Source organism: Halichoerus grypus, chromosome 5 (genome assembly GCF_964656455.1).
Source record: "Halichoerus grypus chromosome 5, mHalGry1.hap1.1, whole genome shotgun sequence".
Classification (NCBI taxonomy): domain Eukaryota; kingdom Metazoa; phylum Chordata; class Mammalia; order Carnivora; family Phocidae; genus Halichoerus; species Halichoerus grypus.
The window spans coordinates 541,493-553,798 of NC_135716.1; the positions used below are offsets into that span (position 1 = coordinate 541,493).

Consider the following 12,306-nt stretch of genomic DNA (forward strand, 5'->3'; position numbering starts at 1 on the left):
GTCCACACGGAGAGGTCGCTAACCTCAGGCTGAAACTCTCGGTTTATTTGCTGCTGGAGAGGTACTCTTCTTGGCCTTGATCACCTTAGGAGTGAATGGCTAATGGGTTTTGCTGCTGGGTAAACCCGTCCTGAGCCCCCAGTGAACCATCGCACCCGGAAATCCTGGATGTTCACACTCCATGCCCCATGCAAAGATGAGTGTCAAGCTAAGGTGGGAGGCGCACTAGCCCGCTTGCGGGCTGCACGGTGTGGTCGTGCAATGATACGGAAGCCGCTGGGTCCCCGCGATCCGGCACCCCAGGCTCCCCACACCCTGGCAAAACTAGCCCGGGTGGACACGAGGGAGGCCCAGCAAGTCTTGCGGACGTGGGCGGAAGGGGGGGCGGGTGGCCAGGGCGTGGCCACTCGGGGATGGGAGTTAGGGGCTACGCCTTCTCTATCCCCGCAGGGCACTTCGACCGGGAGTCAGTGGGCAGGGCGGGCGTCCCAGGGACGCGGGGCCGGAGGCCTTTCTCCTGCTCCATCTTTTGGTCTGGCGCTTGTTTGAACAAGCTAAGCCGTGGAAAAGCAGGTGCTTCTGCGGTGGTAACTAGAGGGTCGCGGAGCTCAAGTGCGCCCCGACGTGCGCTCGGGAGCCAACACGCTGGGTGGTGGGCGAGGCGAGTCCCCACGGACACGGCTCCTGGGCCGGACGCTAACGCAAGAGGCACTTCGTAAATAATCTACACCCCATACTCCGCGCCTGGCTGAGCAATGGCGAAACCCTGTGTTTACAGAGTGGTATGAGAAGCAGGGAAGCGTCGGGGGAGGCTCGCCGCTGCCAGGAAGCCTGGCAAGTTCCGTAGAGACGCTGAGGCCCGCGGAGAGGAAGGTCCGTCACGGGCCGGACGGCCGCAGCCCCACTCTCGGGCGTGCCGGACGACCGCGGCTCCCAGGGTGCCCCGTGCGGGGCGACCACGACTCCCAGCGTGCTGCGCGCGGGGCGACCGCGGCTCCCAGGGTGCCCCGCGCGGGGCGACCACGACTCCCAGGGTGCCTCGCGCGCCCTCGGACTACAAATGGGCGCGCGCCCCAGCGGCTGGCCAGTCAGGGGCTCCCAGAGCAACGAGACCGCAGTGCCTGGACTGCCTGGAGGGCGCGCGCTGATTGGCGGCCCGGGCCGGCGCGCGGGCTACGGCGTCCGGCAGGGGGCGGTGGCGGCGGTTGGCTGAGGGTCTGGAGGCGGGGCCGCGGGCCTTGAGTGCTGCGAGCCCGGCGGGCCACGACTCTGCTGGGACAGGGTGAGGGTTGAGGCCATGGGCGACCGCGGCGGCGCGGGCGGCTCCCGGCGCCGGAGGACGGGTTCACGGCCCTCGAGCCAGGGCGGCGGCGGGCCCGCGGAAGAGGAGGTGCGGGACGTGGGCGCCGGGGGGGACGCGCCAGCGCCGGCCCCGGCCCCCGACAAGGACGAGAACAGAGACTCCGACGTGGGCAGCGGCCACTGGGATCTGAGGTAGCGCGACGCCTCACCCCTAACCTCTGACCCCTGCCTGGGACCTTCCCCAGTGCCCCGGGCATGACCGCAGCAGCGCGGGCTCCGAGTCTGAGAGCCTGGCTCCCGGACTTCGCGTGGACAGGTGTGCCCCTAGGGCCCCTGCGGGGAACTGAGGCACAGGAGTGGAGAGTCACTTGCCAAGGTCACCCACGTGGGGGCGTAGAGGGGCCGGCGGCGGTCCAGCTTCCAGAGCCCCCAGCCCCTCCACATATCCTCAGGCGGGTCCTCAGGCTCTTCCTCAGGGTGACCCGGGACCCTGGCCCCTATGCACGAGTCTTCTCTGTCTGCAAGGAGCTAGGGGGGATCAGGCGGCCTGTGACTAAGGAGGTCTCTCCTGCGGGTGCCTTGGCGCTTGGGAAGTCTCCCAGAGGGCGGTGGCCCTGCTGGGGAGGCGGGGACTGCCTGAGGGACGGGGCAGGGCAGTGTGAGCTCTTTCTTGTCCCTGCAGACTCTCCCCAGAGTGATTTTCATGGGGGTCCCTCCCTCACCCAGAGCTCGGCTGGCCTGGGCCCTGCCTCCGTTACCAGCACAAGTGTCTTCTTGCAAGGACAGAGTTGGGTCCTGCATTGGGACTCTCACCCCCTGGTTAGGGTACAGGCGAAGGGCCACCCTGTGTAGCTGAAGGACTGCCAGGAAGGAGTTGGGAGCGTCTGGCTGATGGGGAGGACCTGGAAGGCCAGGGTATTGGCTCCCTCCTTCAAGCCAGCTCCAAGTGATCCCTTTGCCACATCCAGCCTCCTCCTCCCACTTCTGGCCTTCATTCTGGCCCAGGTGTCCTCGGGCACGTTGGTTTTGGAAGTACCTTTGGGGCTAGAGGTTATCAAGGAGGAAGCGGGCAATTGGTCAGTCTGCTGGCAAGGATTTGCTCTCTCAGTAAACAAGAACAGAGGCTTTCTTCACTGTGGTGAGAGGGTGGGTGAGGGTAGCTGGGGTCCTTGCCCTTGGGGTGCTCACAGTCCACCTGGAGATAAGATAATCTCAGCACTGAGCAGGCTGAGCGAAGGTCAGGAGTTTGTGAAGGCACTGTGGCAGAGGAGGGTGGTTTCACTGAGGGGGTGCTTGCTTCCTGTGGGCCTGGGGCAGTGCTGCGGGAGGCTACAAAGGACAGGAGGGCCCTAGAGTCCCCTCTGCTAACTGCCATCCAGGAGGCAGGGGCATGGCTAGCATGATCTCCTGCAAAGGTGGCAGGAGTTGGTGTCCTTTTGTGTAAGGCGGGGGTGCTGGCTTTGGGCCACGTTGCCACTCTGGGATAGGCAGTCACTTCCCTGCTCTGCCAGGGCCTGGTGTCCAGAAGCCTCGTCCATGCTCCTGATAGTTGGGCCGAGTGAATGGCAGCCCTGTCTGCCCAGCCTCAAAGTCTGGGCCCCCTGGGAAGAGGAGCAGGAGATGTCATGGACAGGCCTGCCCCGGGGGCTGGAGGGGGACCTGGCAATTACGGCTCCCTCCTAGTCTCCAGGTCATGCAGGCTCTGAGTGCTTGTTCCTCACACCCCAAGGTCGGAGGGCCCAGGGGGGCTGACAGAGTCAGGCCTTGCTCTGGCTGCCTCCTGGGATTTGGCCCCTGTGCTTCTCCTCCTTGTCCACCTCCTCTCACCTGTCTCCCTTTCCCTTCTGCTTGTTGTCTTTCCTTTTTTTTTTTATTAAGATTTTTAATTTATTTATTTCACAGAATGAGAGAGCAGGAGAACACACGCAGTGGGAGTGGCAGAGGGAGAGGGAGAAGCAGCCCGCCCCCCCGACCCCTGCCGAGCAGGGAGCCTGATGCAGGGCTCGATCCCAGCACCCTGGGATCATGACCTTGAGCTGAAGGCAGACGCTTAACTGACTGAGCCACCCAGGCGTCCCGTGCTTGTTGCCTCTCCTTTCCCCATTCCTCCTTGCTCCCTGCGCTCCAGGCCTCCTCCCCTCCCTATACTTCCTGCTCACCTTGGCCTGGGCAGGTGGGTCAGGCTCTGGGTGTGAACTCATTTCTTCCAGCCCATGGCAAGGTGTGGCTGTGGGGCAGGAAGGAGGAGGCCCCGTACACAGTGCCCCGTGCCTAGGACATCTGGCCCTTGGTTCGTGGGCACTCCAGGCAGAGCCTTCTGGTTGCAGGGCTCCCCTAGGGTGTTTGTTCCTGGAATGTCCTGTTTCTTCCTCTTCAGCAGGGCCTGGGGATGTGGAGAGCCCACCTCATCACCTTGTATCCCAGGGGTCAACCCAGAGGCTGGGTGAAGGAAGTGCTGAGGAGGTGGCAGCTGGGAGGACAGCTGCCACTCTGTCCCCTCTTTGCTCTGTTTGGCCCTGGAGCTGGACCATGTGGTCCCCAGGTGTGATCCACACTTGGGAGCTGTGCCCCTGGGCAAGCTTTAAACTTCGGCAAGCCTTAGTTTCCCCTTGCACCTACCTCTCAAAACTGATGTGAGGGTTGAATAAGGTGACACATGTGATGAGTTACAGTGACCCTGCTGGTTGGGTGGACCTGGGGAGCATGTGTGGGACCGCTAGAGGTGTGGGGGGCCCTGGTAGTGGGGGAGAGGGAGACATAGCTCTGGGTGCTGTGGCCAGGTCCTGCCTGTCTGCCCTCTGGTCCACTGCTGACTGTACCGGCCAGGCTGGACCTTGTGGGTTTTGGTGGACGGCGGGCTTCCTTCCCTGAGTCTCTGCTGCCTGGGGTCGGGGATGGTCAGGAGCCCTGTGGAGGGACCCAGGCAGTGGCTGTGGGCAGGTTGGGGAAGGCCTTGAGAGCCTGACAGCGGGGATCTGAAATTTTTATGATGTTGTTTGGTGTCAGATTTGGAAAACAGTACCCATTCCCCACCCCTGTTTTCATCTTAGAGATTGCTGAAAATAAAACCAGCGTGGTCTTCTTGGTGACAAGGGGTCACATTGTTGTGAAATGTTTGCTGGATGGATGTTAATGTGCAGATGGGGGTGGCAGGTCGTGTCACAGGGTGGCCCTGGGATGGTTCCAGTGCAAGTGAATGGGCTCAAACTTGGCAGAAGGGCTGGGGAGGCCCCGTCTAGTGGACAAGCCCAGAGACCGTCCTCTCTGGGGAGTGGGGCCTTGGACTTCTGCTTGCCTCGCAGAAAGGCAGGTGCAGGGTCTCAGGGAGAAGAGGGCCTCGGGTGGTCTCACTGCAAGGCCCAGGACAGACCGGGAAGGTGGATACAAGGAGGCCTGTGACCGGGAGAGGCTGGTGGGCCAGGTGCAGTGCAGACCTTGCCTCTGCCTGGGCTACAGACCGCTGAGTAGCATCTCAGCCTGCCCAGCCCCTCACTTCCTGGTGTTGACCCCAGTCATAGGAAGACTTGCCACGAAGGCAGGATCAGCCCTGAGAGGACATCTGTGCCCCTGCTGCGTACTCATCCGAGTCTACTTCTCCTGCCTGGGGTCCTCAAGAGGTGGAGATGTGTCCACAGGAGGGAAGGGGAGGCCCTGGCCTCATGTCTTACAAAACTGGAGGCCTTGCTCAATGCTGTGTGGGGCTTCCTGGTGGCATGGCATCTGGGGTAGGGTGGGGCAGGCTGAGTGAGCCAGGAGCTGGGTTGGGGCCTTGCCCCAGCCGCACTGTGGCCCTTTCACTACCTCTGTGTCACCCTGAGGACCAGGCGGGGATGTGAGGGTCTGCTTATGTTTCCCCTACCCCATTAGTAGTGGGAACTCTCCTGCTTCTGCTTGAGACCTCCCTGCCATCAGGCCCCTGGCCCCTGGGTGGGCTCTTCTTGGCCCCCTTAGCCTGGACAGGAATACAATACTGACCTTGTGGTTGAACTGGGACAGGTTATACTTTTTCAGAAACAGTTGGAGGCTATGCACATGTATGAGGGCCCCTGTCCCCAGGCAGGTGCATGTGAGTCCAGTGCTCAGCTGGCTCTTGGCCTGGGGCCCGCCCTGTGCACACTCAGACCTGCACGGGCCAAATCTAGGGAGGAGGTTGTTTGAGGTGGGGGCCCCTCAGTGCACTGGGCAGTAGGATGGGCTGACTGAGCAAGGCAGATTCAGCCCCTGCCCCCACCTCTGTACAGAATTGTCTGGTGGGTCTCGAGATCCCTGGAGTGGACTCTTCCTGTGGGCCCATCACCACTCTGTAGCCACCATCATGGTGGCAGCCAGAGGCCTCTGGGGAGTGAGGATGGGCTCTTGGCCTGGGGTGCTCCAGCTCCGTGTAGCCCTGGGGTAGGCAGGGCCAGCTGTCCTGCTCCTGTTTGTGGCATGACTCTGCCTGCTGCCTGGAAGGGCAGGCTTCTGGGTGGTCCTGAGAGCTTGGCCCTGCCTGGCCCTTCTGTGATCGTGAATGGGGAGGAGGGTTTGTGGGCAGAAGAGAGGGCTGGGGGTGCATGGACCGTCCTGCCGGGCTAGGATGTACCAGAGTTGCTCCGAGGGAGGGGCTGGGGTCTGCTCTGCCCTGGGCCCCAAGGCTGGCTCCTGAGGGGCTGGACTTGGCTGGGCTCTTGGGTGTCTGCAGGCCCCCAACCTGCCCCTGGGCTTGGAGGAGTGCAGTGTTCTCACAGCCCGGGGGACTGGAGCAGGGCTGGCCTGGTGGGGGGCCTCAGCTGCTGCCTGCTTCTGAGAGTGTCTCCCGCCCAGCAGGTGCCACCACCTACAGGACTCTTTGTTCAGCTCTGACAGTGGCTTTAGCAACTATCGTGGGATCCTGAACTGGTGTGTGGTGATGCTGGTGAGTGGGGCCTGGGCTGGTGGGGGCGATGGTGGTGGTGGTCTCTGCACGGGCCGCACGTTCAGCTCTCATCCCTGTTGAATCGCAGAGGCAGCAGGTGTGAGTGGTCTTGGGGGTCCAAAAAGCTGCTTCTGCTGTTCTGAATGGCCCTTGTGGGTATGGAGCCCCTGGCAGGCCTGGCCTGCGGGGAGAGGGGTAAGCGGATGGCTCTTGGGCTCAGCCTGGCAGCTTCAGGCCCTGACTCTGAAGGCACCCAGCCTCTCTCCCTCAGCCTTGGTCCTAGGTGCCCCCCAGGGAGGGATTAGACAGAGCCCTTGCCTCCGCCTCACCGTGTGGCCTGGTTCCTGCTGGCCCCTTGTGGGGGTGGGGCTAGCAGTCCTGGCCCAGAAGCAGCTGGAGTCCAGGGCTCAAAGGCGCAGCCTGCAGGGTGGGGCAGGGGGCAAGGGCCTGTCTGGGCCCAGCCCCCACCACTCAGGCTGATGTGGCCAGAGGCCTTTGACCCTTGCCCTGACATCACCACCTCTGTTTCGGGTGTGGTTCCTCTGGTTACCCATGTGGAAAGGGCTCCAGGTACACCCACGTCCTCCCTGCCCATGGGCCCAGGAGGCTCTCTGCCAAGGGGCAATGCAGTCTGGTGGGTGGGAAGCTGGCTGGGCAAGGGGACAGTGGGCCAGACACCTGCCTGACCCTCAGGAGGTGTGTCCTTGGCCTCTGGAGGCCATTCCTGGCCTGGGGTGGGTTTGTAGAGGCAGTCATGGGGGGTGGGCCCTTGGCAGTTCGGGTAGCACTGCTTGTTCCCTGCAACCCTTCGGGCCCGCCTGGCCCTTTGTTACAGCCCCAAAACCTCTCCCCTGCTTCTGGTGCCTCTACCACCCCTTTGCTGACGGAGATGTGCATCCCAGGTTTGGGGCTGCTTGCTGTGTTCCCTCCATGGCCTGGGCCTTGAGGTGGGCATTGCCACTGGCAGCCCCAGCTCCTCCCTGCTTGCTGTGGGCTTGCAGGACAGGCCACCAGGCGTGGTGATGGCACATCTGTGCCGGGCAGGTCAGGCTGGTGGCTGGGGGAGGGCAGGGCCCCTGTGTCTCTCAGCTTGTCACCTCCTTGTGAAGCCTTCCCTGACCACTGAGGTAAGGGATCCCACCAGTCCCCTGGCCAGCATCACTATTCCACAGAATCTACCATGAGCCCTGGTCAGGGCCTGAGTTCGGTGCACTCGGCAGGGTTTGTGCATTATGGGATGGAGTAGGAGACCCTCATACCTGCAGAGGGAACCCATTCCCCAGCCCCAGGACAGAGCCAGGAGCCCATCTTGATGGGGGTTCTGTCCTTGGGAGCTGCTTTGGGGCCATGTGCCTGGGCTTGGAGTGCTATAGGATAGTGGAAGAGGGGCAGGGGCGTGAGTCCCAAGTGGCACTCGGGGTTCAGCTGCCTAGCCCCTGAGGACTCTGGTCAGCTTCTTCTCCCCACCCCCCTGGGTGTGGCTGCCCCCGGCACTGCAAGGACATCCTTGGGCCTGGGGGCCCTTACCAGCTGCTGCAGATACTGGTATCTGGTGTTGGGGTCGATTCCCTCTCGGGGTGACGGGGGCATCGCTGAAGGACTTCCTGTCCTGCACTAGTGTGGGGTGAGGTGGGTTGTAAGTCTTGGAGCTTGGTGTGCGGGTCAGACAGGACTGGGCTCACCGGATGCAGGTTTCTGTCCAGACCCAGGGCTCTTGCCCCTATAGGTGCTGAGAGGAGCTGGGTGGGGGGGCGGGGGGGCGGGGCACCCTGTGGCCAGGGCTAATGGGGCTGTGCCCTTCCTCTCTCTTGCAGATCTTGAGCAATGCACGGTTATTTTTAGAAAACCTCATCAAGTGAGTGTCTTCCCCAGGGCCTTGGCCCCGCCCCTGAGGCCCCACCCCACCTGCTCAGGCCCTCACCCCCCGATCCCCAGGTACGGCATCCTGGTGGACCCCATCCAGGTGGTGTCCCTGTTCCTGAAGGACCCCTACAGCTGGCCTGCCCTGTGTCTAGTTATTGGTGAGCTGGGAGCCAAGGAAGGCCTCGGGTGGAGACGGGACAGGGCTTGACCGGGGCCTGAACCTGCCCTATGACACTTACATCCTCAGTGGCCAATGTCTTTGCTGTGGCTGCGTTCCAGGTGGAGAAGCGCCTGGCGGTGGTAAGCAGCGCCCCCCGCCCCCCGCCCCCCGCCCTGCCCAGAGGTGTGCTCTCCTCACGGGGCCTGTGTGTCGCGCTGTGTGTAGCTCTCCTGGGAGGGGCTATGCCCCGGCCCGGCGGCCCTTCCCCGGGGAGACCCTTTGCCAAGGGAGTGGGGGCACTGGCTGAGCACTCTGCCCCCCCCACCCACCCAGGGTGCCCTGACGGAGCAGGCAGGGCTGCTGCTGCACGTGGTCAACCTGGCCACCATTCTCTGCTTCCCGGCGGCCGTGGCCTTGCTGCTTGAGTCCATCACTCCAGGTGCGCCCCTTCCTTCATCCCACCCCGTCCCAGCCTGTCTCCGGGCCCGCAGGAGGGGCCCAGGCCCACCCCCGCAGGGGCGGGGCCTGCGCTGTGGCTCTCCCGTGGGCGGTGTGGGAGGGCTGTGGCCTGAGCCTGCCTCTCCTGCAGTGGGCTCCGTGCTGGCTCTGACGGCGTACACCATCCTCTTCCTCAAGCTCGTCTCCTACCGGGATGTCAACCTGTGGTGCCGAGAGCGAAGGGCCAAGGCCAAGGCCAAGGCCAAGGCCGGTGAGGGGCTGCCCGGGGCTGGGGCCTCAGAGCTCGTGCCACCCGACCCTGGGCCAGACCTGGGCCGCAGCAAGGCCTCACCCGCCCCCCTCCTTGCTTGTAGCTTCTGCAAGTAAGAAGGCCAACGGGGGAGCTGCCCAGCACACTGTGAGCTACCCACACAACCTGACCTACCGTGGTGAGGACCCTCCCCGGGACGTGGCCGAAGGACAGCAGGGGAGGGACAGCACGGCCAGGCCTCGCCAGTGCAAGCCCCGCCCTTCTGTTCCAGATCTGTACTACTTCCTCTTGGCCCCAACTCTGTGCTATGAGCTCAACTTTCCCCGCTCTCCCCGAATCCGAAAGCGCTTCCTGCTGCGGCGGCTCCTTGAGATGGTGAGGATGGAGGCTGGCAGTGGGGACGGGGCAGGGGCTGGGGGGGCTGCCAGGTCCTGGGGGGTGCTCAGCCTGCTACTCTCTGCTTCCTCCCTCAGCTGTTTTTGACTCAGCTCCAGGTGGGGCTAATCCAGCAGGTACGCTGGGCGGGGCGGGGCTGGGGGCGGGGCCGGGCTGGGGGCGGGGAGCGCAGTGCGGCCCGGGAGCTGACACGGTGCCCTCCTCTACAGTGGATGGTTCCCACCATCCAGAACTCCATGAAGCCTTTCAAGGTGAGTGGTCGGGTTCTCCCGTGCTGGGGTGGACGGCAGGTGGGGTGCAGCTCAGGGAGGCAGCCGAGCTCTGTCTCTGCAGGATATGGATTACTCACGCATCATTGAGCGCCTCCTGAAGCTGGCGGTGAGCAGCATGGGCGGCTGGGGGGGGCGTGGGCCGGTGGGTGGGGTGTCCTGCAACCTGGTGCCTGCCCCCCCCCACAGGTCCCCAATCACCTCATCTGGCTCATCTTCTTCTACTGGTTCTTCCACTCCTGCATGAACGCCGTGGCGGAGCTCATGCAGTTTGGAGACCGGGAGTTCTACCGGGACTGGTGGTGGGTGGCCTTGGGTGTGGGGCTGGGGGCTGGGCTGCATCCTGGTGCAAGCCAGTCACTCGCTGCTCTCGACCCCCAGGAACTCTGAGTCTGTCACCTACTTCTGGCAGAACTGGAACATCCCTGTGCACAAGTGGTGCCTCAGGTGGGCGGGGCGGGGCGCGTACAGTGGGCGGCAGCCTCCCGCGTGGACCCAGGCACCCGTCCCACGGCCCCTCCCTCCACAGACACTTCTACAAGCCCATGCTTCGACGGGGCAGCAGCAAGTGGGTGGCCAGTACGGGGGTGTTCTTCGCCTCGGCTTTCTTCCACGAGGTGAGTGCTCCGTGGGCACGACCTGCCTCGTCTCCAGGGCGGGTGCGGCCCGCCGAGATGGCTGACGCCCCATCCCTCCCGTTGCAGTACCTGGTGAGCGTCCCTCTGCACATGTTCCGCCTCTGGGCCTTCACAGGCATGATGGCTCAGGTGAGCGTGCCACCCCCCCGCCTCTGCCCCAGGCCCTGGGCGCGTCCAGCCCTCGGGTCACGCGTTACGGCCGGCTGACTGTGGCCTCTGTCTCCAGATCCCCCTGGCCTGGATAGTGAGCCGCTTCTTCCGGGGTAACTACGGCAACGCAGCTGTGTGGCTGACGCTTATCATCGGGCAGCCGGTGGCCGTGCTCATGTATGTCCACGACTACTACGTGCTCAACTATGAGGCCCCCGTGGCAGGGGCCTGAGCTGCTCCGAGGCTGGGCCTCCCTGCCACCTCCCGTCACCTCACTGCCCACGAGCCCGCCCCACCTGTGCGCTGGGGAGGGGGCTTGGCTGTCCGTTGTCTCCTCCCAGCCCCGGAAGGCTTCTCCGCCCCCATGGGGCTCCTTCCTGCCCTGCTCAGGGACGGCAGACCAGGCACAGGCCAGTGTCCCAGGAACCTGTGCCGATCCTGCCCAGGGTGAGGGGATCAATAAAGTGCTGTCCGGAGTGGCTGCCCTCAGCCTGCTGGGGTCGTCGGGTGCTAGTGGTGCTCTCGGGAGGGGGAGCTGAGTCCCACTGGCCTTCCGGTGCCTCTACCTTCGGGTGCTGTGTCCTGGCGGGGGGAGGGGGGCGCGGTTCCTCCCCCCAGCACTGTCTCTGCATCACAGGAGGCAACCTCCACGGCCCAGCAAGGCCCGGCTGCCCTTGTCAACCCCGTGTGTGCATGGGTCGGGGTCGGGGCGCAGCTCAGAGCTCCGTGGTCCCCGTGCCGGGGTCCTGGAACAGGGTGCCCACGGACTTCTCCGCAGGGGACCTTGGCTCGGGGCAGCGGTTGGAGTCTGGTGTGTGTAGGAGGGTCAAGAATCAGAACGAGCAGCTGGGCCGGCAGAGCTGCGTGCCTGGTGTCATGCTTGGGCTGTGGCGCTCGCAGCGGCCGAGTCCACGGACCTTGGGGTGGGGGCTCTGTGTCTCCTGGGTGAGGCAGGTGGCCGGGCCCAAACCTTGACCTGGGTCTCCCTCGTGAGCACACGCATCCATGCAGAAGCTTGAACACCAGCCCTCGGCCCTCCCTGGGACCCAGGAGGAACTCTCAGCTCCCCTCAGTTTGAGCCCTGCCCACTCGGTTTTCCTTGCATTGGGCTGGGCAGTTCCCACGTGCAGCCTGAGTGTGGCCCTCAGGAAGCCCTGCTCCCAGACCCTACTACCCGCCACACTGGACGAAGGTGGGGGGACAGCCCTGAGCCCCTGTTCCCACCTAACTTGGTGGGTAGGCTCTATTAGAGACCCCGAGGCCATGTGAGGCTGGACGTGGCCCGGTTAGAGACGTAGTGTGACAAGGTAGGTGTCTGAGGAGGTGCGTGGGCAGGGGCCTCAAGAGCCGTGCTGCCCCTGCCCCAGCCAGAATCTGCTCAACCCCACGTCCTCACCTCCTCTGGCCGTGCTGGGGTCGGGGGGACGGGGGCTCGCTGGGGATACCCTTTGGATCCCAGGGTGGAGGCAGCGTCTCCCTGGACCCTGCTGGGGATGGTGAGTAGTGGGTGGGCGCCAGGGGGCACGGAGCATCAGGTAGGTTGCTCTGTCCTGTCACCCCCCCACCCTTCCCCTGCTCCCAAACCAGCCCAGTGCCTTGAGAATGCGTGACGAGCGGGGACGCTCGGCCAGGAAGAGGCGTCCGGCATGCCCATCCGGGCTCCACCTGGCCCCCTTGTGGGGAGGTCTTTGGAAGGGTCCTCGAATAAAGGATTCTGAGCACACACGGGTCCTGTGGAGTCAGGCGCGCACGGCTATGCTCCGGACATCTACCTTCCCCCCACCCCCACCCCCAAGGAGGCCATCATGGCCCAGACCTCCAGCCCCCTTCCGAGACCCACGTGCCCTGGGCCCCTCCTCACCCCGCACCCCCGTCCACCTCACCCCCTGGGGGGTGGCGGGAGGAAACAGACTCGGGAGGCCACA

The 12,306-nt window shown here is 64.2% G+C and overlaps 1 protein-coding gene across 5 annotated transcripts; it reads left to right on the top strand.

The window, feature by feature from the left end:
* The first annotated feature begins 1,083 nt into the window (after positions 1-1,083).
* On the top strand, positions 1,084-10,857 carry DGAT1 (diacylglycerol O-acyltransferase 1). 5 transcript variants are annotated; one of them, XM_078071855.1, is made up of 17 exons: positions 1,086-1,494; positions 6,106-6,196; positions 8,011-8,051; positions 8,132-8,217; positions 8,307-8,359; positions 8,553-8,658; positions 8,809-8,928; positions 9,032-9,106; positions 9,200-9,303; positions 9,402-9,440; positions 9,534-9,575; positions 9,658-9,702; positions 9,783-9,895; positions 9,975-10,040; positions 10,123-10,210; positions 10,298-10,360; positions 10,458-10,857. In XM_078071855.1, exons 1-17 carry the CDS (start codon positions 1,298-1,300, stop codon positions 10,611-10,613), a joined length of 1,485 nt encoding a protein of 494 aa, XP_077927981.1. In that variant the 5' UTR covers positions 1,086-1,297; the 3' UTR covers positions 10,614-10,857. The 5 variants fall into 5 exon arrangements, with proteins under 5 accessions (XP_077927982.1, XP_077927984.1, XP_077927983.1 ...); XM_036105893.2 differs by having other exon boundaries at positions 1,087-1,494; positions 6,109-6,196; XM_078071858.1 differs by lacking the exon at positions 8,553-8,658 and having other exon boundaries at positions 1,085-1,494; positions 8,856-8,928.
* The last annotated feature ends 1,449 nt before the right edge of the window (positions 10,858-12,306 follow it).